The sequence below is a fragment of the Manacus candei genome, unplaced genomic scaffold (assembly GCF_025592945.1).
Source record: "Manacus candei isolate 608988 ecotype Guabito, Panama unplaced genomic scaffold, ASM2559294v1 h1tg000023l, whole genome shotgun sequence".
NCBI lineage: Eukaryota > Metazoa > Chordata > Aves > Passeriformes > Pipridae > Manacus > Manacus candei.
This window is the reverse complement of record NW_026138071.1, coordinates 14,119,344-14,147,150: the sequence shown is the minus strand read 5'-3', so window position 1 is coordinate 14,147,150 and position 27,807 is coordinate 14,119,344. Positions and strand designations below refer to the sequence as shown.

The window sequence follows — 27,807 nt, the reverse complement described above, 5'->3', positions numbered from 1 at the left end:
TGAGAAAGAAAGAAGGGATGGGAAAGAAAAGAAGAATAAATAATGAAAATTTGTCTGTGTTGACCAGGATTGGAGGTGGTAAAATATTTCGAACAATAGGAATGCCAGGTCCTGTCATTAGAGGATGGAATAGGAGCTGCAGTGTTTGTCAAACTGGAAAGTGACGCATCAGACACTTTGATGGGGAATACAGAAGTTTGGATTAATCTTTAACTCGACACTTTTAGAAAGAATGGTTTTCTCGGAGCGACATGTACTGTCAGGAAGAGACTTTAATAACAGCGTTTACAAAAGAAATAATCTCTGTAAATCCAGCGAGGGGTTCGATACAGCCGTGTAACTAGAGAGGAGGAAACACGAGGGTTCAGAACATCGTTCCCTTTTTTTTTCTCTTTTTTTTTATCTTCTTTTTTTTTTTTCCTTCCCCTTGTTAACTGTCCTGTTCGTGTCAGAGGGAGGCGGCGGTGCCCCTCTGCCGCAGTCAGGCGGGGCAGGACCGTCCTCGCCGGGCGCCGGGGGAGCGCGGTGGCACCGCCCGGCCTCTGCCCGGACCCTGTCTCGGCGTCTCCCTTCGGCTGTGTGTATCTGATTGTCAATTTTCTTTCAAAGTTTATTTTTATGAAAAAAAAACAAAACTAAAACCAAAACAAAACCAAGAGGAAAAGCTTGGGCTTCCAAAGATGTCTAAAAATTGATTTATGGTTAGTATAAAGACAACAGTATAAAAATAACAAAGGAGGCGGCAGCTGCTGCACGGATTGCTATGGAGACCCTAATGAAATTAGCACTATCAGAGGGTTTCTAATTTTTTTGCGCTCTAAGCTTCTAATTTCTATTTCAGATAGCCAGAGTGTAATTAAAAAAAAAAAAAAAAGAGCCCACCGAAATAATAATACGTGCGATAGATACCCAGCCAATAAATAAATGTTAACCTCACCGAGGTTTTTGTATGCAGGATTTGATCTGAAACAAGATGGCCAATAGCCCCGCTTTGTAGATGGCCTCATCAAAGCGGCTGCGCTTCCAACTAAAGGTGGCTTCACCCGGCCGAGCCAGCTGCCAGCCAAGCCACCGAGGCTCTCGAGTGGGGCCAGCCGGTTAGAAATAAATACTTTAAAAATACTCTCAATATTTTTTTAAGTGTAATGGCTCTTTGTGTGATGCCACAGTTTGTTTTACTCTATTAATGATTTACGACTTGCTGTCTTAATTAATCCTTACATAAACTACAAACACCAGCCACTGTTACAACTGTTCAAGACTACTCTCTCAACTAGCTCAGACCGATTATACTAAATAGGTGAAATGTAAGTCACCACGGACCTGAATCGCTCTCCCGAAGTACTGGTGAAGAAACTCTACAAATACCCACATAAATACATTAAGACGAGGATAAATAATCAGTGATACAAAAAATGTCTCGCTTAAAATAATAAATACATTTCATTTAGTCCAATGTGATCCTTACGTTACGGAGGAATTCATAAATTAACTTCTCTGAAATAAGCTTACACGCGGGCGAGTTCCCACGGCTTACGACTGGTCTAAAACACCTCAGCATGACGCGCTGCTAACACTACGGCATTTCTAAGACTTACCTTCAAGTACATCATTACCAGCTTATCAGTCCCTCGGTTGGCAGTATATTGCACTGTCATGCTTAAAACAGCTCTAAGAGAAAGGCTCCTGCTCACGGACCTACTCGGGGGTGCGGAAGAAAGAAGGGAGCTGCTAGGGGAGACAAATCCACTAATACTGTTGGCACTCGAGAGCACAGTAACACTGTCCCGTCAGAAAAGTGAGGTAATGGAGAGGGGAGCGGGCCCCGCCGGCCGCCGCCCCGCTACAGATGCGTGAGCTTGGGCGCCTCCTGCATCCGTCCCTGAGAGGTGTGGTGAGAGGAGAGGTCCGTGTAGGTAGGGTGGGGGTCGCAAGGTCCGTGGTGGTGGCCGCCGGGGATCTGTGCGGCGCAGCTGTAGTCCACGCTAGCGGAGGAGGGGTGCTGCAGGTGCCCCAAGTTGAACATGGGGCCTGAGGCTGGCATCGAGTCCACGAAGTTGCCCCCCACGTAGACGGGGCTGCCCTGCAGGCTGGGGTTGGCGAAGCCGCCGCCGCCGCTCTGCATGGGGTGGGGGTCGTACTCCGCGCCCGCGTAGCGCTTCTGCTGCGGCAGGCAGCTGCTCAGCGGCGCCGTGTAGGCGGCCAGCCCGTACATGCTCTGCTGGGACTTGGCGAAGGAGGTGGGCGAGGGCGCGTCGTAGCTGAGGCTGTTGACGCCGGGGAGCTGGCTGGAGTAGCCGACGTGGTTTGGGCCGCTCAGGGGGGGGCTGCGGTCCGGGGACTGTCCGACGGGGGAGTGCATGATGCCTTTGGCTTTTTGGTCCTTTTTGTACTTCATCCGGCGGTTCTGAAACCAGATCTTGATCTGCCGCTCGGTCAGGTTGAGCAGGTTGGCCATCTCCACACGGCGCGGCCGGCACAGGTAGCGGTTGAAGTGAAACTCCTTCTCCAGCTCCACCAGCTGCGCGCTGGTGTAGGCTGTGCGCACCCTCTTGGAGGCCGGCCCGGGGGGGCTCTTGTCCTCGCAGCTCTCTCCTGCGGGGAAGAGGCACAAAGACACGTTGGTCTCCCTAGAAAACCCCCCCTCCCCTTCCTCCCAGGGTCCCTCGGAGACCCACCGTCCCCTCTCGCTCTGCCGGCACCCAGGGAGTGGGCACAGGGAACGCGGGGGTGGCCTCCCACCCCTCGCTGCTCGACATACACACCCTCCCGCAGCTAGCTCCCCCCACAGACCCCCAGCGGCCCCCCGTCCAGGCGCTGCCGAGAGCCGTCGGGGCTGCGCCTGCCGCCGCTGGGCTGGTGGGGGAGCGAGGCGGGAGCCCCTAGCCTGCCCCAGCTACAGCGCCCGGCAGGGCCGGGACCCCCGAGCGGGGGCTGTAGGCGATAGTAGTTGGAGGAGTAGGGGACAAGATGCGGGACCAGGGGGTTCAACCAGAGGGGTTCAGCCCGAGGGGCTCAGCCCCACCCCCTGGGCAAACAGTGGGCTGGGGCGAGGGTGTTGGGCTACCTGGGGGGGCGCAGGTGCTTTTCTGCTTGGAGTTCTGCCGGGACTCCTTCATCCAGGGGAATATCTGCTTGCTGAGAGTGGCGGTGGCCGAGCCCGAGGAGTTTGGGCCCCCCTTGGCTTTTTTCGGAGGGGGCACACTGGGAGGGGGGTTGGGCGGGGAGGAGGGCGGCAGGGCCGGGGGTTGCTGCTCGCCCATCCCCGGGGGCTGACTGCCCCCGGGGCCGCCCCCGCCCGGCCGCATGCAGCTCCCGCTCAGCTCGCTGCCCTTGTGGGCCGGGGCGCGTCCGGGCGCCGAGCCCTGGACGGAGCAGGCGGAGCCGGGGTACTCGCTGTCCAAGCCGGCCTGGCCGTAGGGCTGGTGGGCCGCGCCGTAGGGGTAGGCGTCGGCCTTGCTGTAGGTGTAGCCCCCGAAGAGCCCCGCGTTGTCGTAGTAGGCGGCTTTCTGCATCCTCTGCTCTGCGATCGCCGAGGCCCGCGGCCCCCGCTCATATAACATTGACCGCCGCCCTGCGCCTCACGTCGTCGGCCCGGGCCACTCGCAGCCACCTGGGGAGGGAAACAGCGGGGACACAAAAGAGGCTTTCAGTGGGGGGAGCCCCTCAGCCCAGCACCCTCAGCCTCAGCCTCCCCACCATGGGAGGACTGGGAGACATCAAGGAAGGAGCAGGGGGCATCAAGAAAAGAGCAAGAGACACCAGATTAAGAGCAGGGGACACAAGGCAAGGAGCAGGGTCGCCAGGCAGGAGCCCGTGCAAACTGGGGCACCCCAGGCTGAGAGCAGAGTACACCAGGGAAGGATCGAGGCACAGCAGTGAAAGAGTCACCCAAGAGCGATGGTGCAGGGGGGAACGGGAACACATTGGTGGGACTTCTACAGGCCACCTTTTGAGGCATTCTGGGGCATGTTTCATTGCTTTGTTTTGTCTTTGGACTGTTCCCGCTCGAGTTTGGCTGGATCGCCCTCCGCGGTTCTAGGCAAGGGCCCTCAGTGAGCAACTGTGCTGGGTGGTGTCCCCAGGGACCCACCGGCCCATTTCGGCCGGGAGCACCCGCGCCTCACGCGTGCGCACGGCCGTGCACGGCTGACATGATGGATGGAGCCCGGGCTGCGGCCGGGCAGAGGCAGAAAAATCCCGTCCCCTTTGTAAACCCGCCCTTCTTCTTCCCCTGGATTCCTCCAGAGTTAAAGTATAACCGGCGCCATTCACTCCCTTCACTTTGCACTATAAAGGAAGTCTCAGGTCAGCTCCCCTATTTTAATTCTGTGATTAATTAAATTCCCTCACCCAGCGTTTCTCGTCCTTTTTATTTGTACCCAGTAGAAAGAACCTGAGACATTTGAAATAATTTTTAGAGGATTCTTTTCTTTTTCCAGCCTGTAAATTTATGGCGCTCCCCTCCGCGCCCTCCCACATCAGGCTGCTCACACCGAAAACGCAAGGTCCCCCTAGGGCAGATATATTGGGGCAGAGCTGTTGCCTTCCTCCTTGCTGCTCCCAAAACTTCTCTGCGTTTCGTACAACATGGAAACTGTTCCGCATTTTGTTGCGGCTTTCTATTATTCCCTCTTCCTATTTTCCTTGTTGTATAGGGCTTTTCTCCGACATTTTTGGTAATTTTGTAAATTAGCACAGGCTTCACCTGGCAATGTAAGTGTATAACTCAACGTATCTTAAGATTTGTTGTATTTCTGCAGGATTTAAGCCTATTAACGTACCAGAGAAGAGTAGATAGAAATTTTTGAACACTGTCCGATAATTATAATTCTCCAGCCTATACTCAAACAATACTACCACAGTATTCCTTTTTCTCCCCCAGCAATTGGTCCCGCCAAGTACCGCTTATATGTTTTCTAAAATTCACCGGGAAACACATCTCTGTAAGTAAAAATAACCTCATCGAGCTGCGATCCGCGGCCCCTCTTGCAGGTTTATCCCATGTCACAAAACGCCGGGGTCCTTTTCTTCCCTGAACAAAAGCTTGGGATGATCTTTGAAGCTGATAGAAGCGGGAAAAGAACTGTATTTCTCTCCTGGAAAATTTCAGTTTAAAAAGTCTATGAGAATGAACGGCGGCGATACAGATGAGTTTTAATACACTGTGATAATCTTGACGAGTCTTGAAAGTATTTTTGTCCAAATAACTCTATCACTCGTTTCCCACTTCTATCATCTACATTTTCAAGAGCGGTCTGGACTGAGGACTTTTGTTAGCACAACACTGGCCTAAACGTAGGCTTTTATGTGCCTTGTGAAATATAGTTCCCAAAAGAATACGCAGAATCTTAAGAAAGAATATTGCTGTTAAGCTGTTAAAAGCCTTATTTCTTTTCTGAAATACCAACTGCTTGTGAACTCTGCTTGAACCTAAAAAGGAGGCTATGGGCCATAAATCACATGGACAATGCTCAACTGTTTGGTGGCTCATCTTTAGATCTTAAAAAGAGAGAGAGGGAGAGAAAGAGTGAGACCTTTCCAGGGTTTGATTTTTCTACGAGTGCAAGGCCTGGGGTGATGTTTTTATAGGTAACACCAAAGCAGGGGCTCAACACTTGGTGGTTTGGCCAGAAACAGCCTCAAGGGGGGGGAAAAAAAAAAGTGACATCCAAATGGTGAGGCCGAGCTGTGGGAGGTGGGCTCGGAGGCACTGAGGGTAGGAAACCGCAAAGTATCCATGTCTGTGTTTCAGATTTCCCTTCCTCCTCTCCAGAAAGATTTAACCTCATCTGAACTGTTAGGCGTTGCACATGACGATGAGACTTTTTGTCCTGCCACTGGTTCCAGCGCTTTTGGGGGATACCGACCCTCTAAACGGCTCTGCCCGGGGAGCAGCCGGGAGCTCACGCGTCCACCCGCGCGTGTGCCCGGAATGCGGCTGGCCCACACTGACACCGGCCCGGCGCTGCCAGGCGCTTTCCTCCCGACACTTTCATATTAAGCAGTTCTCCACTAAAACTTCCACTACACTTAATTCTGCTTCGGATCAATATCTAATATGATACCGAATAAATAAGAGGCGGTGAGAGTGGCCAGCGAAGCGGTTATTAAAGCAGCCGGAGCTCTCAGGGTGCATATCAATGCACCTGTCATTGCGGTTTGTAACAAAATTTATGACTGCTAGCGCCGTGGCAGTAAACGCTCCGGCCAGGAATGAAAAGGAAAACACTTCCCAAGCCCCGGCACTTTCAGAAGTGCAAAGCAGCCGGCGCGTAGGAGGGAGCCCGGCAAAAGAATCCCCCGCTCGGCACGTTTCCCGGCCACCGGCCCGGGGCAACCCTGTATATAAGGAAAGCGCTGGAGCCGCCGGACCCGGCCGCGGGCTGGGCACCCACCGCTGGGGCTGCGCTTGAGCCTCAGACGAGGGATGTCTCGTCTTTGAGGGCGCTGAGAGCTCTGGGGAGCGCGAAGGAGCCCCACGAGATACGGAGTGGTGGCCGCCGTGGGGCCTCTTAGACCAGCTACGGAGCCCCCCAGGGAGCCATCCGCTCCCCGCGGCTGGGTCCAGGGCTTGGCTGCTCCCCAGCCGGGCTCGGCTCCCGCGGAGCAGGGGCCGCTTTCTACGGGCTGTTCATTATCTGACGTGGGGGGCGGCGGCGCGCCCCCGGTGCCGCCGGCGAGGGCTAGACCGGGAGCCGCCGGGCGAGGGCCCGGCTCGGCGGGCCGGGGCCGGGCTGTGCTCCCTGCGACGGGCTTGTCGCGATAGGGGAAGCGAGAGATGGATGGAAAAGGAAATTTAGAGAACTCACCACACTTATGTTTTTTCTTGATTTTTGACTTTAACTGTGTGAGTAGGATCTTCAGGTTCCTTTGGATAATCCGTGGGCACGGACCTGCAACAGAAGTGATAACTCTCAGCGGAAACTGCTTTGTTTTGGACTTTCTTCCTTAGGACTTTGTTAATAAATGCACATCTCGTCCTCAGCCCCTCACCGTGTCTCTCCGTCCGCGTCAGACCTTTTACAAGACAAAGGGCAGATGTTTCTCTTCATTTATTAATAGCGCTTTGAGAGAGGCGGGGAGCAAACAAACGAGCAAAATACTCCGGTTGCGGGTCGGACCCGGACAGTGCGGCCTGCAGCAGCCGCTCCGACGGGCCCCGCACACCGGCCGCGAAGCCGCGCCCGCCTCTCCGAGCGCGCAGCGGGGGCCGAGACGCGGAGAGGCAACGCACGAGGGTCCGGGAACGCCTTTGTAGGGGAGCTGCGGGCACTTTCGATGGTCACAACCACCGCGCCCGCACCCACGGCCCGCGGAGCCCTCGGCGGAAACGAAGCTAGCGCGAGTGTCTCTCCATTTCTCCCCCCCAGACCCCAAATAAGACAGAGAGAAAGATAAGCGAAGAAGCCCCAGCACTGAAAATGCACCGCAAATATTTGTGTCTCGAAATTAGTATTTTGCGTTTGGCTGTGCAATGTGTCGATTCAGGACTTTAAGAACTTAAGAGTGCCAGAAAATCCCCCACAAAGAAGCCCAGGTCATTATAAAGACGATATCTAGCCACCATAAGCCTTTGAAATGACCTTTGGCTCGTACAGCAATAACTCACCACTTAATGAACAACCAACGGAAGCGCCTCCGATAGCTCACAACACAACAGACCTTACAACTTTCCACCAAGTCTTCTCTCTCCCTAACCAAACTCAGTAGGATGCTACATTCCCCTTCCAAATCACCTTAATTTATGCTGGCAAACAGGAGTTAGGGAAGTGGAGCTTCATGATTACACATGATGCTCTCTCAGGTTCCTGGCCCGGGCCTGTCCCGGTAACGTCTTATATAATATATTCACGTGGGCGTACGTCAACTTTAAGTGCCTTATTTTTTTTCAAGATAATTCATTAGAAATAGCACTTTACAGAGTGTATGAAGGCAGCCTAAGTTGGATTGCACTTTAGCCCCTGAGCGGAGAGATCATAATATTGCAAACCGAGTCATTGTTAGCCGCTGTTGATTAACACGGTAAGTTTTCATTTCGTGACTAATTAATTATCGACTTCTCATCCCTTTCCGAAGCAGCTTCTCAGCCTCACAAGCGATAGCTTTCCTACTCTAGACATGCTTTATTTAGCCAGAGCTTGGCCAAATACCAAGATTTCCACGGCCACAGGAAGAGCCCCCAAAGTTTGTACTGCGAAGAGAGGAGTCCAGGCACGCTGGAGTTGTGCTCGACTCCCAGCTCTCGGAGAAGACGTTGCCAGAGCTAAACCCAGGGAAGTCTTTAGAATTATTTAGGTGCGGGACCAGTATAGATATTATTGAAATTTTAGGTGAAGTTATAACTGAGTGCTTCCATCGAGCCAAATGAAATGCTGCTTGCAGTAATTGGATTCAGCTGACTAACTTGGCAGGCCAGCAGCTTGGAGGCATACAGCTAAGAAAAATGTTCACTGCTTTTAACTTCTGATCGAGCAGAGCAACACGCAATAGAAAATAAAAATAAAGAAATAAAAACTAACTTTCTCCCTTTCCCTTCGCCTCCCGCCCTGTTTCCCGCGGGGCACTCCGACCCCCGCGGAGGACTCGCCCGGGTGACTCGGGGCGGTCAGGGTCTGCTACAGCCTTACACACGCTCCTGCTCGACAGCACAGCTCCGGGCTTTACGCAGGAGCTCTACAACAGACAACCGAGAGTTCACCCGAGCTCCACGCAGGCCGCCAGTCAGTGGAAACAGGCGTTCCTGGGAGAGCCGGGCTAGTTGCAACAGCCCAAGAGGGAGCTGAGATGTAAGTGTATTGGGAGAGGCTGTGTGGTCGCTACCAGATCCCTAGTTCGCCCAGAGAGGCACCGGTCCCCCCCAGGCGTCTTCCCACAACCTTATTGATCAAACCACACAAACGCAGGACAAGAAACTTCTCAGTAGATAAATATCAAGCCGTGCTTCAAACAGCATGTGTAACTCGAAGGCATGAGCATACCGGTAATAGCAGCACTAAAACAACTAGGGGAGGAAAACAGCAGACACTAAGGAAAACGAATCCACGGAGAGGGGAAAAGGTTCGGGAAGACACTTGGCACGAATATTTAAGAGACCCTATATAAGAGCTACATTACCGATGACCCTATTTTAAATCGCCCTTTACAAATCAACACGGCTACCCCCTGCCCGGCTATCCACGGCAACGCATTAACGTGATGCTCAATCTTACTTTGGCAATGGGAGCATCTAGCAAAGTTGTCTCTCCCTCCTTTCTTTGCTTATTTGTAATTCCCTTCCTGAAACCACCCAAAACTAGGAAAAGGATAGGGTTAAACGTAATCCTCTAGCCTTTGGAAAGGACTCCACTTTTTATTTAAAGAACATAATACAAAGAAGATACAGCTTAAAACGTTCAAGGAGGTGGAGACCACTCCATATAGTCGCAGCCGCTATGGGCAGAGGTCGCAAACAAATTCCAGACCGTCTCTGAGTAAAGGCGATAATACAGCCCCTGCGGTTAAACGTCCCATTTTGTCATGCAGTTGCTTACCTGTGTATCAATTTATCATAAACCTGGGCTCCTCACTTTTCAGGATCTGCGCTTGCAGTTCTTAGAATATATCCTTCACCCTTTGTCTGCAGACAATACTCTCCTAAACCTGATCTTGCGGTTTTACAGACATTTCCATACACCAGAATTCCCGATAGAACGAAAACAGGCTCAGGCTCAACTACCAATAAAAGAAAGCGAGTGGAAATCGGAATTTGTTGGGCTTTAAAAAAAAAAAAAATCAACACACAACCCTTTAGCCATCAGCGTCCTGGAACCAACGACAGCAATTGGCCGGCTCCTGGTTTGTTTTGGTTTTAAATCGTGCGGCCATTGATGAATTTTGGGGGCGAGCAGGAGAAATCCCTTTATAATCAGAAATATAGGCACTGCCTTAAAATACAGGCATATTGGCCCACGTGATCGCAGAGCAGCGCGCCGGGGCCGAGGCTGGCGCGCTCCCCGCGCCCCCGCGCAGCGGGAATGCCGCGCCGGGCCCCGCGGGGCGGGCGGCCCCCCGCGCCCCGGCCCGCCCGGCCGCGCTGCCCAGCCCGCGCTCCTTCCGCACCGCGGCCGCGCCGCCCGCACTTACGCGCCCCGCGGGGCCGGCGGAGCCCGGGAAAAGGAGAATTCCGCGGGATGATCCCAGGGCGCAGAAATTCCCAGCGGAGACAGAGGAGGTATTTGGGACTCGCTGCGGCCCAGGGCCTGTGCCGGGGGCAGCTCCGCAGCAGCGCTGCTCTGGTGGATAGGCGCTGGGGCCCACTGGTGTACGCGAATTTTTGCTTTCTCCGTACCGGGCAGCGGAGACTACCCGTCTGGAGGCTGAACAAGCGCTGGGAAAAAAATCCTTATGACATTTGTGCGTGTGTGTGTGTGCCCTGATCCTGCCTCCCTTCTCTGTGTGTATGAAAAGACATAGAGCAAACCCGGTGTATATCCGTCATGTGTGCCCACAAAGCTCCCTAACAATTCCAGTTCGGAAAAAAAAAAATATATATATGCATATATATATATATATACACACATATATTAGCTCCTCTGATTTTTCTAACATATCTGTAGCTATAAATACACCACACCTAATCTAACATCTGCTATGATTTCATTACCATCCAAAGCATGGGGATGTGACAGTAACGTATTACCTTACAATACTAACCATAAGTGCATTGTAACATTTATCTAAATTACATTGCTTTTCCTGACTTTGCAAACCAGTTATAAAAAGATTGGAGTCCAGTGATGGAAACATAAGTTTAATGTAAATTATTGTGTATGGTTTCGGATTTATAATCCTATATTTCTTCGAAATGATGCACTTAAATCTCGCCTCAAGTAAGAGGTAATGGTTCTTTATATCCTTTTCCGTCAGCCATATATTTCGGTGTCTGGACAGTTTTGCCGAGCCCCCCGCGCTCGCGTGTCTGTGTGTACATACAGCAACCCCTACACGCACAGCGTGTTCTGCATACTTGTGTACATACACACAAAGCCGAACATAATTCTGGCCGCTGTTTAGACATTTTGGATGACGGAGAGGTCTTTCACTTCCTACACAAAAGTGCGAGGGAGAAGCTGGACGCGAGCAAAGAGCACGAAGAGGATTCAGAAGAAAACGTCTTTTCGGAGAACGGTTCGGAACCCCCTGGAAAAAAGGCTCACAGCCCTAGGGTCTCTTTTCAGAGTATAGCGGGGGAAAAAAAAAAAGACGAAATTTAACGTGAGCATGGAGGGGACGGCTCAAAGAAAGAAGCACCTTCGCCACCACCAGAATTAAGACATCGTAAAGGGGACTGAAAAAGTATTAAGGAAATGTTAATCCTTTGGCTGGTGGGACTCCAGCTTTGCGCGAATTTGTCTCCAGTAAGGATCTAAGACTTCTTCAATCGGAGCATATGTTCATAGAGCAATAAAACAGAAAGATTTACAGTCTCCGCCCGCCCCCCAGCAGCCTCATACCCTTTCAGGAATTACTTATGATGATTTATAACAACAACTCCGGCAATTGTCAAACTGATAAAATAGCCTGGGCTATATGCGAGAATAAACGCTCTTATGAAAGGGCTACGATTTATGTTCAGGTCCATTTTACTGCTAGTCTTGGTGGAGTTTGGTTTCTTTCCCGGCCCAATAGGATAATATAAAACTTCATTGATAAAAACGTAGGAGTCCTCGTGAAGTAGCAAATCTGTTCCTTAGTCACTAGCAAAGCACATAAACATTTGTCATCTTTGAATAATTGAATTAATGTGTTATTGTTTGAATGTATAATTCATAACATAGGAAACTTTGTCTCTGTCCTGCCTCCGAAACGGAAGCAATAAAAAGCTACAATCTAGGTTTTTTTAGAAATTACTCCAGCGAGGGATAATAAAGAATATCCTGTTTGCAGAAGGTATTTCCAGATGATTGGGATTTCACAGAGAAATCTCAGACTCGTTGTCCATATTCTATGGAGTTTACAAGGAGTGACTTTGTATAAAAACACAAATCCTACTTTCCCCTACTCCGAGCTATTGATCCGGGACTCGAAAGCCGGCATGCCCGCTTGGGGGGCTGGATTCGCCCGAGGTCCTCCGCAGCCCCGCGCCGGGCTGCGAGTCTCGGGCGAGCAAGGACGGCGGGCAGGGCAGGAGCGGGCAGGGAGGCAGGGGCAGCGGGGCCGGAGCCGGCCTTTGTGCGGGCGGCAGGGGAAGGCGCGCTCGGCGCTGGCTCCGGCCCCGCTGTCAAAGACGCACGGCAAAATTTACGACCCTGCTTGCGAAGGAACTGAGGGCCTTTCCCCGCCGCTGGGACCGGGCAACGGCTGCCCTGACGGACGCATTGTTTCCTCCGCGATGCTCCGCGCCTCCCCGCGCAGGCAGCCGCGGCCAGCGCCGCCACCCCGGGAGGCGGGCGGGCGGTCAGCCTCCCTGCTCCGCGGTGCTCCGCGGCGCTCCGCGCTCGTCCTCTTTCCCCCGCTCCCTGGGAAGCAAAGGTCACCGCTTGCGCCCGGTCCGGTTCCCGGCCGCTGCCGAGCTGGAAATCAGGAAGCAGCGTGCCCTATTTGTCAAGTGTTTGACAGCTGAGTTCATTAAGGCTTAAATAAGGAGAAATAAAAATAAAAAATATTTACGTACCAGGCGTCTCTTTTTCAGCAGCTACCAAAGAGCTAGGTGTGCAGGGAGAGGGACTGCACTCTTTGTATATTATATTCTTGGGATCTCTTCAGTTTTCAAGTCTGATAGAGTCCTTTGCTTGGCAGATTAATGACGACTCCGTGTTTCTTAAGGGACGTGCTGAATTAATTATTTCGCAAATCACGTGGTCAGGACTTGTAGAAATCTATTCTTATCATCTTCCTTGCACTTTGAAATTCTGCCTGTTATGACTGTTCCTAGCAAGATTATTTTGGTCTCTAGGCTTGGGGGGAAGGAGGAAAAAAAAAAAAAAAAAGGAAAAAGAATCAGGGGAAAGGGCTAACAAACATGGCCGTTGGAAGCGGTGTGGCTCTGCACCGAGAGGTCCCTATTTACTGTACTGTACAGTGAGTGGGGTTTGCTATTGACTCTGCCTTTCCTCTTCATTCTTACCTTAACGACTAGTGGTGATATAATATACAGAACTGTATTGATGTATCGGGAGTAACAGGAGGAGCTATTAAAGAGGAGAGAGAGAAGGTGTAATCACAAAATACGCCTCAATATTTAAACTTAGCGACTGTGTGCTTAGAAAGGCACCCTCACGCTCCCCTCCATGCACTTGGGCAGTAGAGACACATGTCTTCTGCTGTGCACCCTGCTCCTTGGCTGGGCTGAGCCAGAGACTGTATTTTTGGACTCGTGCCTTGACCACGCTCCAGGAGAGGACAAGCCCTCAGTGACAAGTACTTATTACAAAAATAGTGCGATCGACTTCTCCTGGCTAGATGTATGTGTTATTGTCTGAGGTGCTTACACAGGGGAGAAAAAAATGTTTGCCTTAGTTGCAGGGGAAAGTTTAAAATCTCCAAGTTTGTGTTTTCTTGTGATCTTTCTTTTGCTTCCACTGTCAAAATGAGGGTTACTGCTCAGGAAAAGCTAGTCTCTACATTGCAATTTGAAATTTCCATTTCTTTCTTGCATTGGTTCCTTCCAGGACTCACCTAAAAGGCACACATCTGCGTGGGGATCGAGGTGACTTCAGGTGTGGCTCCTTGACTCCTACCACACATGCAGAAATCCGGGAGTCATTCTAGGAGGGCTTGTTAAATGCAAAGCAGCAGCAAATGGATGACAGGCACTTTTAACTGCAGCCTAAAAGTAAATATAGACTCCAGCTTGGCCTAGAGTCACACCATTATGGCTGGGGCAAACAGCAAACCTGTTCAAAGGGACATTTGGAAGGATGCTATGCAGAGTCACTCATCTTTTAACACTGTAATGATGGGAGGGACCAGCATTTTCACAGAAGAGAGATCTACCTTGTAAGCACTGTTTGTTCAAGGTACAAACCAGAATCTATTTCGCTACACCTTTTATTATTTCAAAATTATGTGGAGGTCTTACATCAAAACTACAGGCGACAGTTAGTATAAATAACGCTTTAATCAATGGCAGCAAAACATCAGCAAAGTCTATAAAAAGCATCACACTTTAACAGAGATGAGAATATTTGCTGAACAATGCGACCGTTTAACAAAGGCTCCAATGCACAACGTTCACCCATGGTCAACAAAAATAACCGACTTCGCTTCATACACAAAATATCTCTGCAGAGGGGTTTAAACCATTAAAAAATAAACATCAGGTTCGTTTTGCACCGGGGATAAGGACCAGTGGGTGCTCCTGGTCGCTATTACAGACATTCCTGACCCTTCAGAGCATTGGCAGCTTAAAACTACTTCTTTTTGGTACTTTCTGCCTCCACTTCAAGTATTCTCCGATCTTACAGCGCAATTACACCTATGTAAACCTATAGTGCCCCGGCCTCGCTCAAAGGGTGCTTGCAAACAGGGTTGTAAGAGCTGTGCCTGCTGAACCCAACACTCGTCCCGGAGTTATTAACATTTCAAAAGACAATGAGACAAATTCTGCTCGCAGCTACATCCCTGTTTGACTTCAGTGGGCGGGGGAAGGTAATCTGGGAGCAGAAGTTGGTCCTTTAACTTCGGGAGCCATCTCGGTCGATTAGAAGCACAAAGCAAGGATTTGCTTATCCAAGGCCATTATTTTCCAGAACTGTACCACAGATGCCAAAGTAGGTGTCTCTCTCTCAGAACACATTTTCCCTGCTCCCAGTCAACTTATCACAGACTTTAAGTAAACAGCGGGGGTCCGGGAGGGGGATTTTCAAGAAGAGCAGCTAGAGAGGTTTTACTTCTCCACACCCTTTTTTCCCCCCCCTTTATTTTCGTAGATTCGTCTGAAGAGTGAAAGGATGGCTTTGAACAGCTCTGGAGAGGAAAGGCCACTACCGTAGGAACCTGGTGTAACAAAACTTGAAAACTTGTCTCAGGAATTCCCTCCGCAAGCCCTGCTGCTAGCTGCTCTCCATACCAGAGAAAGGGAAGGGTATTTTGGGTCCAAAAGGTTAAGGGTTTAGAGGTCACTCTTCCCGGCTGAAATACAACTAATCGAATAGAAAATTTGTCCTCTGGGTGAACCTGTTCCTGCAATTTAGCCGAACTTCAGTAAAATACCTTTTCAGCTTCTCAACGTGAAGGCGCCAGAAAAAAAGACGTCTTTACTATGTATGAACTCGGTGCTTTTTGTCATAGAAACAATGATGCGAATAATGCGGGAATATCCATCTTTAATATCACGACGTGGAGATATTCAAGTATTGCCATGTGCAAGTCTGAGAACTGGGCTAACCCTAAGGAAGAACAAAGAGTTTTCTCCAGGCTCTAAAACAAAAGACCAAGTCTTAAAGACACTTTGCGGACTTCTAGGAATGAGAAAAAGGCAGAAATTAACTGCTGGCCACAGTTAACACTGCTGAATACACCCTTGTTGAAAAGTTCGCTTTTTATTTTCGAATTCATTTAATCTCATTTTGGCCTCTGTTTTCCCGAGCGAGCCCAAAAGCCCTGAGTCCTCGATGGGAAGCACCCAGCCTGGAGAAGGGCACGTTAACTCAGCCCCTGCTCTTTCCACCTCCCTTCAGTTTTGGTATGAGTTTCATTCCTTACCCCTTTTCTCTTTAATAAAGGGACAACCTCGTTACAATTTCGACTATATGGTTTCTCTCCCAGGCTGCCCTGAGGGTACAGGAGATAAGGGCTGAGCTTTAAAATCGCCTGAGCGGAGGTGTAAGTGGCTGAGGGAGCTGGTTTGGTTGGCTTTCGTAGTTACAGCGCACTAAAACTTTGGCAACCAGCAGTCAGGGCCAAATCAGTGAGTATTACACGAGCTCTATTCCCATGCAAGCCTTTCCTCTTTCCATGAAAGCAACTTGCTGAGCTTTCCAACCGTTGCAGTCATGTGTCGTGGTTTGCTTAAAAACAATCACTGTTCTTAAAACAAACAAAAAACAACACCAAAAACCTAAACAAACCCAAACCACAAAAATCCAACAGACCAAAATAAACCTAAAACAAAGCAAGACAGCAGCCAACATAGCCTATCTCTCTTTAGCAGAAAAGAAATTTGAAATCTGATTGAAATAATATATTCAGTTTTCAGCTTTGAATGGCTCAGGTTATATCAGAAATCACATTAACTTTTCACTTTTTTTTGGTGATGGTGGTAGTTCTATTGTTTGTTTCGAGTTTGTTGGGGTTTGGGTTTGGGTTTTTTTTGGGGGGGAAGGTGTTTTTTGTGGTCTCCCCTCTTTTTTTTCATTTTTTTCCCTTTCCATTTTTAAAATGAGGTATTGATGGTTTAAAGCACAGCGCTGAGCAGCAGACTTTAGAAACAGATTTCAAGCCTGTAAGCTCTGGATGACACACGATAAGGAGCAGGGACGCTTTTCCTATTCACAAATGAGGAAAATAATAAAAAAAGGGGGGACAAGAAAGTTGTGTACGTTCAAGACAAGTAAACATTACATATGTGTTGATGAGATTGGGAAGGAGAAATACTGTATTTCAGCTCCTCTTCCCCATTTTTGGTTTGACTATTTTTCTTTTTGTCTTCACTCTTCTATGTAACAAATAAATAAATACGCTAACACTATCAGAACATAAAATAACCCGTTTTCACTTAATTCCTATGCACACCTTCTGAGACGTTATGGAAATGAGCAAGTATTTTCATCACACCAAGAAAGGTAAAGCAGCACAAAAAAAGTTCACATTTAATAGTCTTTATGTTCAAATAAAAGACTATACTATGAATTTCCTGTCCTCAACTTGCCCAAAATGCATCCGTGCCCAAATTACATGGGATAAAAAGACAATTAAAAGTATAAATCCCAGAATAAAGCATCCAATCTTCACTTTCGAATTCAAAACTGAAACACAGGACAGTTTCATTTTCAATTATTTATTACTTTTTAAGGACAGAAGGTCTCATTTAATATTTTCCCAATTCCCACTGCCTGCGTGATGGTTTGTTTTTTTTTTTCTTTCCCCTTTGTCTTTCCTTCCCCTTTTTTTGTTTTTCTTTTTTAAGTTGTGCCAGAAGAGGCAAATAAAATAAAGTCCAAAGTAGCGTCATTTTGTCTCCTTTGTACAACAGTACCTTAAAGAAAGATGACAGTTTCTCGTGTCCTTAGCTGCTACATGCAGGTTCTGCTTGGGCAGTGTCAGTTATGTACAGTACTGGTCAGAAGCGAAGGATGAAATGGAAAATTTCACCTCTTCTACAAAGTTGTCAACTCAGTCTGATGGTCCTTGGAACCAGTTTGTAAATGGGGGTTTGAACCAGATGAAGAAGACCTGCCCTTCGTGTTGGGCAGTTTGTGATCTTTTTTCCACTTCATTCTTCTGTTCTGAAACCAGATCTTGATCTGGCGCTCAGAGAGACACAAAGTGTGGGCTATCTCGATACGGCGGCGCCTGGTCAGGTACCTGTTAAAATGAAATTCTTTTTCCAGTTCTAGGACTTGCTGTCTGGTGTAAGCTGTGCGGGAGCGTTTAGGTTCCCCTCCGTTGTAATTGGGATTCACTGGGAAAAAAATACGGAGAACTTTACAAAGCTAATCTTGACTTGCCGGTTCGACTTTACAAAAGAAAACCTTATGAGCTGCGAGCATGTGGCCGGGCTGGATTCGTCCCAGTTGCTTACAATGGACGGGCTGCTCTCCCCCACGTTTGAGGCAGGCACTACGGGCACACGCAGCTAGGTAGTCTGGGAGCCTCTAGCAGGCTCCTAAAATGGAGTTTTATCCTGCACGGCAAAGCCCCGCGTGGCCAACAGCCTATTTCCTCAGCAATAAAAATTTATGGCGAGTGTAATTGGCCACCTCGGCTTAAAAAGCTCGTCCACGAGCCTGGCAGGGACTCGGGCAAGCGCCGCTGAGGACGATCGGAAGCAGGGTAGAAGAGCAAAGTAAGAAGAGGATCCTTACCCGAGTTTACATGGACTTTCTTCATCCAGGGATAAACTACTGCTGGCTGCTTAACTGCGGAGCCGTTTGGGGGTTTGAGGGCCGGCTGCTGGCTGCAGGCTCGCGAGTTGGACATTGGAGGCGGTGGACAATGCTCTGCTGGGCCGGGGAAGTGGCTTGCCGGGCCGGATTGCTCCTGTCCGTGACCCCGCGGCTGCCCGGCAGAGCCTTGGGCATTGCTACAGCTAAAGGGTTGCTCGCTGTAGTTTGACCGTGGATAGAGTCCCTGGTGCTGGAAATCAGAGCCTTGCGAGGCACTGTAGTACTCGGCCCCCTGCTCGCCTAGGTAGCTATTCTGCAAATATTCCTCGCAAGGAGGAAATTTGGGATCCACATACTTAGAGTTCACCATATACGAACTCATGGCCATTAATTTCTGAAGGTAGAAAATACTAATTTTTCTCGTGTTGTCTTTTTTTCCCCTGCCATAGAGCCCTCCTACTTGCTGTCAACTGAATAAAGTTAGGCGGGCATGTGACCGGCCCGGCCAATGGGGAGCCGGGCGCCCACCGCCGCATTTCCCCGCATTTCCCCCGATTCCACTCAATAACATCCCTCTGACTGGGTGACCCCCCTCTCCGGCGGGCCGCACCCCCAAACCAGGTACCGGAGGTGTAGGGGTACCCCGGGGCGGTGGCCGCTGCCCTGCCCACAGCCTTTTGTCTGAGCCGGCTTCCCCCAGCCCCGGGGGATGCAGACCCGCCGCCTGATTTACCAGCCAGCATCACCGCCGGGGCTTGGTACCTTGCTTTAAATAAAATTTAAAAAAAAAAAAAAAAAAACATCGAAAGGAATATACGGAGCGATGAGCTGAAGCGGGGTTAAAAGAGAGGAAACTGGTAAGCAGTAGAGGAAAAGAAAAGCCGTCAAAGAAGAGGGTAATATGATGTACAATAGATCTGTCCTGTCTTTGTCTCGCAGAGGTCATCCAAAAGTTACCAGAATTTAGTTCTGCTGAATAAAATTAGGCAATCAGTAACTTCTCATTCACTTTCAAGCCTCAATATATACGTGTGCATACGTATGCGCGCACAGACGCAAACGCCACCGTATAAATATAAATCTATACATGTATGTATGTAAAATCATACAGATGTCAAGAAACAGTTCACTTTTAACTACTAAAGTTCAATCAACTGAACTGGTGACGTCATTTAATTAGGTTAAAAATATCACGGGTTTAATGAGATAAATTCGGTCTTCATTCATCAATATCATGCCTGGAGCACAAGTAAATACATTCCAGCGAGACGAAGGCTGCTTTTGCTGCTGTCGTAAATATTTTGGTGTGATCTGGACCCTTGACAGAGAAATTTTGCTAACGTCTGGCATATCTAGCTAATTTATGAGTATCTTTTAAAAGAGTCATTCACTGATTGGTAAATAATTTCTTTCTCCTCCCCCCTTCCCCCCGAAAATTTGTAGCTTCTGGTGAGATTAATTGTTTAAATTCACAGATTTTCGGTGAGAGTTAGGACTGAAAGGCAATCGAAGTTTAAAAAAAAGTCCTAAAACCTAGCAATTAGGAGTGAGGCAGCAAAACTTTTATAATTTTTGAGTGTTCAGCACGCACATGCCTCTTGATTCCACCCGTATTTAAACTTCTAACCATTTGCAGAAAGGTGAAGTTTTTGCATCGACCATATATTCCCCTAGAATCGAATCTGTGACTATATGAATATCACACAAATTCGGTTCTACAGGGTATATATAGACAACGTAATAACATTCTGTTTTCATCTATAATATAGCAGGTCTTTGCAATTCTCTTAGTTTCTTACTGTCTTCTGAGGAATGTAAACTATTCTGCTGGGACTCAGTTCTGAAATACGGATTTGCAGGAAGGTGGGATTTCGGAAAAGATTCACTCTTGTTATAATTGCTGCAATAGAGCTATACGAGTCTCCACCAAATCATAACGACGAATTTCGCCTACCAAATTCTCAGAAAGACCTGCCGTTCTCTTTAAATTCTCTGCCGTTTACGTCCTCGCTACAGAAAACTGACCTGATCGGTCAAATTGTGCTATTTAGAATAATAATGGTTAAAGTAATTTAGAAAGGAGTCTTTATCTATTTAGACTAACACGAATCCGAAGAGATTCTCCATAATCAGAAATCCCCCCCTTCAAATAAAAAAAAGAATTAAAAAAAAAGAAAAACAAAACCACAAACGAAACAGAAGTAAAACAGTCGACAACAGAAACAGCGGTTGGTGAAAAAGATGAGATTAAAGGCTGGAGTTAGTTGCTCTCGGGAAGAAGAGAGTTTCCAAATTTACCTTCATCCCATTATGCTGGTCTAGCTATTATCCCCGCGAGCTGCCCGCGAGCCGCAGCCTCGCACCCTCCCAGGTTTTCCCCGCCGTAGCGTTTATGGTGAAGGGCAGGGCGAGAGGTCAGCCGAAATCATTTACAAACATATCACAAAGTTTCATTATTTTTACTTTGTCGACAGCGGCACACAGGAGTACAAAAGTTCATGAATTGTGTCTGACCCAGCTCCTCACTGCTGTCCTGCGGTCAACCTCTTCTCCTTCCACTATTTAAAACAGGCACCATAAGGACAAATAATGGTGCGGGTGTGATACATCCAACCACTGCGGAGGGCGGATTTGGGGGTGTTGCGCTTATCCGAGCGGTGTGTACCAGTTTGTTTGCCTGGTTCCAACTCCCAACTGCCTGATCTGGGAGATGCTATTTTTAAACATCTACTTTCTTACCACTACTGTGGTGCCTTCTTCACAGCAAGTGCAACTCGAAGCGACTTTGTGTCCTTAATCCCCCCCCCCCCCCCCGGCTTATTTAAATCTCCACACAAGTATTTTAAGCACCTCGCCCCGCTTTCTCCTCCTTTCTCTGAGGGGAGGAGGGTACCCCCCGCCTCCGCGGGGGTTATTAACCACCCGGCTGAACTGGCAGGGTAACACCCCCCGCCCCCCAGTGCGAGCTCGCGTTTGGGGCAGCCCCCAGGAGCGGACAAGCCCGCCGAGGGCTGCCTAGGGAGAAGCGAAGGGTCTGGGGAAGCAGCAGCTCCCCGCTCTGCTTAATACTACACATTTTCATATTTGTTAGACGCTGTGACCTGCGTTTCACCTTATTGCACGACTTGCTCAGACAGGTCAAAGCCAAAGAGTTATTGATGAACAAAAGCGTTATATATTCACCTCCTGTTCTTCTGCCCATACAAAATACTTTTGATCTATCAGGCTTTTTGTATTCTGGTTCATAGTCAGTATGCTAAATGTACGTTAGTAGAAAACAAGTAATCCATACGTCTAGGGCCAGCCTCGGAATAAAATGCCAAGGACGTCTACGTAACGCAGGGCTGAGCTACGAGGGGAGGAAAGTTACCTATGGAACACAGTTAAAACTGCAATGCTGAAGGCGATTCTTTAGTTCGTATTTATAGGGTTCGAAAATCAATAGAGCCGCGTAAGGCAAAAAGACAAGGAGAAGCTTAGCACAGGCAATGAAATAGGTTGTTTATCAGGAAGCAGGGAGAGGAAACGGGGAAATGCAAACAAACACAGTTCCTCTCCTCTACATGCTCCCGGTCAGAGTGGGATTGGTAGTAGCGGGGAAGGCAGTGTAGAACCTAATGCATCTCCAAATATCGCAAGCTTTCTTTCCCTCTTTGAGAGACGAGCCAGGACTGATGCTCTTAGCTCTTCACTACAGCCAGAAAGGTTCAACAGCATTTCCTGATGCACATTTATCTGCTGCCTTCCTCTCGGTCCCCCCAGAGCAGCTCAAGCAGGACCATCTGGGTGCGAAAAGCCCTACAATAAAAGATTGCCTTCCTAAGCTCTGATACCCATTCCCGTGCCTTCACAACATTTAAATCCACGTTAGAGTCTTCCCTGCCCGGAGAGAACTAGAAGCAGCGGATCAGCTCTACCGCCCGCAGGACTCGGATGCAGCTGGGCTGTCCCGGCTGGCCAGCGCGGACCTCTCCCAGCTCCTATCACTTCTTTCACCCAGTCACCAGGCTGTATCAAACGAGGGGAACATCAGAAAGCAGGCACAGCTCTGCTTGGGATCCCATCTGGAGAAAACAGTGGGAGTAGCCAAGGTTATGAGGCGCTGGGACACAACGTGATCCATTCGGGTTCTGCACGGGGAGGCGCTGTACAGTCCCGCCTAGTTGAAATGGAAACGCTGCTAATTGCCTTGGAGTGCTTAAGAGCAGGAGGACACCTGTACAGCCCTGTAATAAACCCCCAGGAGACTGCACCTCTGCTTTTAGTGCTAGCCAGAGTTATGACATGGTACCACAAACCAACTCCACAAGAGCCTTCACATGCTGACGTGGTCGTTTTCTTTCCTTTTTTTTTTTTTTTGTTAATTAATTTATTTATGGTGAGTAGCAATATTCATCAGACATCATCATTTTTAATTTTTCCAGTCTGAATGGAAGAAACAGGATTTTCAAGCAACTCAGACTCTACAAGAAATAAGAGGTTACTTACCGTGGATGTCCTTCCATGCTGCTGAACCTGTTGCAATAAAAACGTTTGTTACTGTTGTATTCCACATACGGGTGATATTTCTGGAGAATGGTTACAAACCACGTTTGATAGATGAAGGCAGAGAGGAACTGATGGTAAATCCTGCGAGCAGCGGAGTGGTGGGATGGAAGTCCCTTCCAAATGAGGACCACGTTGCATTCAGGCAGTTTTTTATGAACACACGCTTTCCCTGTGCCCGGGGTGTGATCTTTCACTTTTAATATTCATAGTCTAAATTTTATACCGGAAAATTTCTAAAGACGTGAAAAGTCAGAACTCCTTCTTTCACTGACGGAAAAGATGGAAAAGAAGAATAACAAAGGCTTTTCTTTTTTTTTTCTTTTTTTTTTTTTTTTTTTTTTTTTTGTTCTGTGGCAATCCAGTCACTAAGAAATGAAATATTCAGATCACCTTTGCTAAACCATCACCCACAAAATGTCACAATACGCCATGCAACATCATATCCATGTAGAGCACAGAAAGAACTACAGTTCTATTAGAATGAATATCCGGTTATTCTAAGATAGATCCCTTTTAAGATCACCTAATTAACCTATCAGTAACCACGAGACATACATCTTTGTTTGCACTATGGAAGGATAGATTTAACTTGAACCTTCTTCAAATATTTTAATAAATATATTCAAAGAGCACAATAAGGGAAACAAAAACACGTGCTTACTCTAATGCTCCTGAAAAGCGTCGTATATTCAAAAGTAAATACTAATGGGGAATCCTCTTCTCTAAGCTATTTTTCACCTCCTCTATTGCCTTCCTACGATATCTTGGAGAGTTATTGTTTTAAACACAGGGCAATTGCCCAGATATCAATAGTTCACTAAATAGAGCTTCCCAAGATCATTTTTGGTTGGATTTTTGTTTGTGGTTTTTGTTTTTTTTTTTAATTCTGCCCACTCTGGGTAACATACAGAGCCTGGGAGGAGAGTGGACTAATATCAGCATTTTGCCACTAAGCATCCTTCTTTTTTTTTTTTTTAATTTTTTAATTTTAATTTAAAAATAAATGGTTAGCTGCAAATAAGAAATCCCATCAAATTCAGAAATGTCAGACAGGGACCAGCCGGCTCATCCCGGCGCACCCCTAGCCACCTGAGCTCTACCTGCCATTTCCCCAACAGAGCTGTTCCGCGTTGCCAGGCTGGTACCCCGTTCCCATGAAGTTCCTCGGGGCACAGAGAGCCCGAGCGCGGCGGCGGGGAGGCTGAAAGCGGACTTACTGTGCGCTCCCCCCGCGGCCTGGGGGACCCGGTAGCAGAGGTGCCTGCACGGTCGCATTCCTGCCGACGGTTCCCTGCTAACACTTTCCCGATTACTGCTTCCAGGAACGAAAGCATCTGCACTTGTATGCTCTTAAACTAATTTATGGTGGGAATTATATTTTGGCTTGTCAACTCTCAAGCCATAAAACAAAGTTTATTGGAATCACGTGCTTCTAAATAGCCACTCAGGACCTATCTCTGTGGAACCATAAATAACCTTCAGCTTTAAACTTTTATTCTCTAAATAAAGGTTCGCTGAATCTGTCCTATTAAAATGGGACTGGGTCGGAATAGCGGGGATGGGTGGAAGCTCAGCTGCACGGCGTTATGCCGGCCTATTTCAGGAGCGTGTGGTAGGGAAAACTGCAAAGGGGAGTTAGCATTCCCGAAGTGCTCTTCAGAAAGGAGCCGAGGGTGTTTCGCTGTGGATACCCGTTCAAACATTTCTTTATACTTCTCAGGGGACAGGGAAGCCCAGCGTCAGGAGAAAACAAAACAAAAAAACCTCTAACCAACTGAAAGATGGAACGTCCTCTCTCTTTCCTGGATGTTTATGGCATTTTAATCAGGGTCCCCTGAAAAATGAGTTTGAGTCGTTCATCTCGTGAGCTGTGGCTCGGCAGAGCTGTGCCAGAGGCTGCGGGTTCGCCGGGCACCCGACGGATCTTTGTAAGTGACCAAACTGCTGCAAACAGTGAGGGCATAGGGCTTCGGAAAGGGAGAAAGTGTGAAGCCTGCCACAATGAGATCTTTGAGGACTGGAAGTTTAAGGACGGTTATAAAACAATAAAACAGCCTCGGTGTGAAGGGAGAAGGGTGTGAGTTAGCAAATGAGAATTTCAAGGAGCCCGAGCACAGGAAGTCAGATGTCCCTGGCAGTCTCACAGCATGAAGAAACGCGGACAGCAGCTCGCAATCTATCACGGCTAAGATGAGGACATCGGAGAGGCCGGCAGTTCCTGGTGCGTCCAAAGAAGGATTTATACCTTCACCAGAGGGCGGGGAGCCGCATCAGCCCCGTCGGGGACCGGCCGCGGGCAGAGGGGACCAGCCACTCCTCCGGCCCTCGGGTGCGAGTGCGCCTCCGCCCGGGGACTCAGCTCTGAAAAACGAGCCAACTTCAGCTCCTTGCTGGGTAGTGGCACCAGCTGAGTGGCGCCTGCTTAACACCAGTCTGCTCTTACTTGGCCATTTCTGGCTACACAAGTCTGAAGTAGTGCAAAAGGGGCAGTTCAGATCTTACTGTACACACTAGATAGCTGAAATCACAGCTGATCAACTAGTTTTCCTACAGAGAACAAGAGGCATACCGAGATCCTTCCCTACTCCCTCTTTATGACCCAGAGTGACTTTGCATTCCACTGTTTTTCTTGCTTTTGTCAAGGCCTTAATCATATGGCATCACTTTCATGCTTTTTTTTAATGGTTTGAGATGGGAAATGGCTCTTTCCACCTCCCCTGACCAGGACAGCTGGCAGGAGCAGTGGCATTTCAGCTGCAGTGCTCAGTCTGAGAAATTTTATCAGGCCCAAGGGATCTGGCCAAGCACCCCCAGGAGAGGGGTGGACTGCCTGGCATGGGGCTGACTTCAGGGTTGCTTTGTACTGGAGCATGACTCATGCTCCCAGCCCAGGGTAGGCAGGGGAAAAAGCTTTCTGGGGCTCCACAAGCCTTGCTCAGGTACCTGGGCCTGGGCACGGTGCACCCTGAATCAGGCTTCTGGCAGCCCCTAGCTACCCTCCTCATCCAACACTTCATCCTCACTGGCCTCCAGAAAAAGGGCTTCAGCAGCAGGCAGCTGCAGGGAGCCAAAGTGCCTGTTCTCTGGAAAGGTGCGAGAAAGCCTATGTACTGGGATGTGAGGGGTAGAGTGCAATAAGAAAGTGCAATAAAGTGTGGGGAAAATAGCCTGGGATGACAAGAACCACGATGGAGAGTCAAGTGTGTTTGCCCTGGGCTTGGCACTGGGTACTTGGTACAGTGAAGGTCCTGTCCCGGGCAGTGGGGGTGACAAGTGGGCTTCAGCCCCTGTGCCAGTATAGGGATTGTCCCACCCCTCCCTACATGTCTGTGATGGCTTTGGTTCTCTTGACCCATCTCATGGGCAGAAGAAGCCAACGGTTTGTAGACAAGATGCTGTCCGTGTGTGCAGGAGGAGAGGAGCCGCAGTGAGGCAGGAGGCTTGACAACACAGCGGCCGGCCAAAGTGTCAGCCCCTGGCAAAGGGGGTGGCCCAAGCCAGGCATGTGCTTCAGGCACACATGTCCAGGAGACTGGAACTGGGAAAGGTGAGGCTGCGGGATAGTGAGGAATTGATGACTGAGATACAGCTCCCTGTTATCTAGGGACAAGATGAATGCAACAGGAACTGAGTAATTCTAGCCATGAGATTTTTGAAGAGGGAATTAGAACGATTTTCACATTTCCTATTCTGAAATGCAGATGTGAAAGTTGGCTTTGAAGCTCTGGCCAGTTCATTCTCTAGGCTTTTATGCAAGTTTTCATATTTGGGACTGACTATCTGGAGACGGATAAGCTGTGTAATAAAGTAACACAGTAACAATTGGTTTCCCTCTGATAATTTTGCGATAAAAAGGTTGGGGAAATTGAATCACATGTGTAAGCCACCATTGCTCTTGATGCTACTTGACAGACACGACGACTGGCATCCTACCCCAAGGACCACACTGCCAGAAAATTACAGGCTCCATCTCCGACTTTGAACACCTACCAAGCGCCTCGATAACATCCAATGCATTATGCCCCTCTGCTTTTATCATAACCCCAACCTTTCCACAGTCACCCTGTCGCCCATGCCCTCGTCAAGCAGGATGTAGGCATGCAAAGGCCCTTGCCCACAGCACCCCGTGCCCGCAGGCAGATCCGGTGGCAGAAGAAGCCCGGAGCAGGCAGGGCGGTGTCGAGCCGCGCCTCGACATCAAAAGGGGGCAACGGCGGCGACACCTCGGGTCCGTGGGGGAAGAGGGTGAGGAGTGCGGGGAAGGGAGGGGAGGCCGGGGGCCGTGGGAGCGTCTCGCCGGGGCAGGCACGGCCCGGGGTGATGGGTGCCACCAGGGTCATGTCCGGGCACGGCTCAGGAAGGTGAAGCCCGGAGGAAACAGGTGAAGCTGAGGCAGGGAACTCTGCCGGGCCCCGGCTTGCAGGAGGCAGGGAGGATGTGCGGGGGCCGGGGGCTCCGCCCGCGGGAAGGGAGCCGGCGGGAAGGAGGGTGCGGGCCGCCACGGGGCTCTGGCACCCACTTCAAAGGGACAGGGTGGGAAAAGGTGGGTGCCCGACATCAAAGGGCGGGCTGGTGACCGGGAGGGCGGCGAGGCACACGAGGGGAGCCCCGCGGCACTGTGGTTCAGGCAGGGAGTGCGGGAGGGTGCGCACCGGGGCGCGTAAGGGGCTGTGGACTGGGGTCAGACGGGAGGTCGCGGCACTGGAGGGAGTAGGAGAACTGGAGCGCAGCTGGAGTCGCTCGAGAAGGTCGGTGGAGCTCCGCCCATGACCCCGCCTGCCGGGGGGCCTCTTCCGTGGGCAGGCGGGCGGCAGGGTAGGGGTCTCGAAGCTGGCGGCGGGGCGGTGGGCCCCTGGCCCCGGAGGGGAGAGCGACCAGGCTTGTCCTACAGCGCCTTCTCCTGGAAGAGGCCGTGGAGACATAATGGCTGGTGGCGGCGGCCGGGGCCTGTCGCGCCCCCGGCGGCCGCTCCGCGGGCCGGCCCGGCAGCCCCGAGCGCGGGAGCCGCGGGCAGGTGACCCCGGCCCGGCCCGTCGGGGCGGGCGCCCACACGCGGGCGGAGCCGGCGGGGCCAGGCCGCGGCGGCGGGGCCGGGCGGGCGGCTGCGGTGACCCCCGCGCCCTCGCAGGCTCCAACTCGGGTGGCTCCTGGAGTGGGGCACTGGGCAGGCATTGCGGGCTGCCTCGCCCTCCCGCGGTCCCCTCCCCCGCGGGTGATGGGAGGCGAGTGC

At 49.9% G+C, this 27,807-nt stretch overlaps 2 protein-coding genes and 1 long non-coding RNA gene across 3 annotated transcripts; all 3 read right to left on the bottom strand.

The window, feature by feature from the left end:
* Positions 1-254: 254 nt before the first annotated feature.
* On the bottom strand, positions 255-8,871 carry HOXD3 (homeobox D3). Its single transcript, XM_051788063.1, has 3 exons — positions 6,813-8,871; positions 3,068-3,613; positions 255-2,595 (listed from the first exon to the last, which is right to left on the bottom strand). Exons 2-3 carry the CDS (start codon positions 3,561-3,563, stop codon positions 1,844-1,846), a joined length of 1,248 nt encoding a protein of 415 aa, XP_051644023.1. The 5' UTR covers positions 3,564-3,613; positions 6,813-8,871; the 3' UTR covers positions 255-1,843.
* Positions 8,872-17,287: 8,416 nt separating this feature from the next.
* Positions 17,288-21,199, bottom strand: HOXD4 (homeobox D4). The gene is made up of 2 exons (XM_051788065.1): positions 18,009-21,199; positions 17,288-17,605 (listed from the first exon to the last, which is right to left on the bottom strand). Exons 1-2 carry the CDS (start codon positions 18,415-18,417, stop codon positions 17,301-17,303), a joined length of 714 nt encoding a protein of 237 aa, XP_051644025.1. The 5' UTR covers positions 18,418-21,199; the 3' UTR covers positions 17,288-17,300.
* Position 21,200: 1 nt separating this feature from the next.
* On the bottom strand, positions 21,201-27,591 carry LOC127471272 (uncharacterized). Its single transcript, XR_007904609.1, has 3 exons — positions 23,795-27,591; positions 22,518-22,544; positions 21,201-21,827 (listed from the first exon to the last, which is right to left on the bottom strand). It is a non-coding gene; the product is annotated as an uncharacterized LOC127471272 (long non-coding RNA).
* Positions 27,592-27,807: the final 216 nt, after the last annotated feature.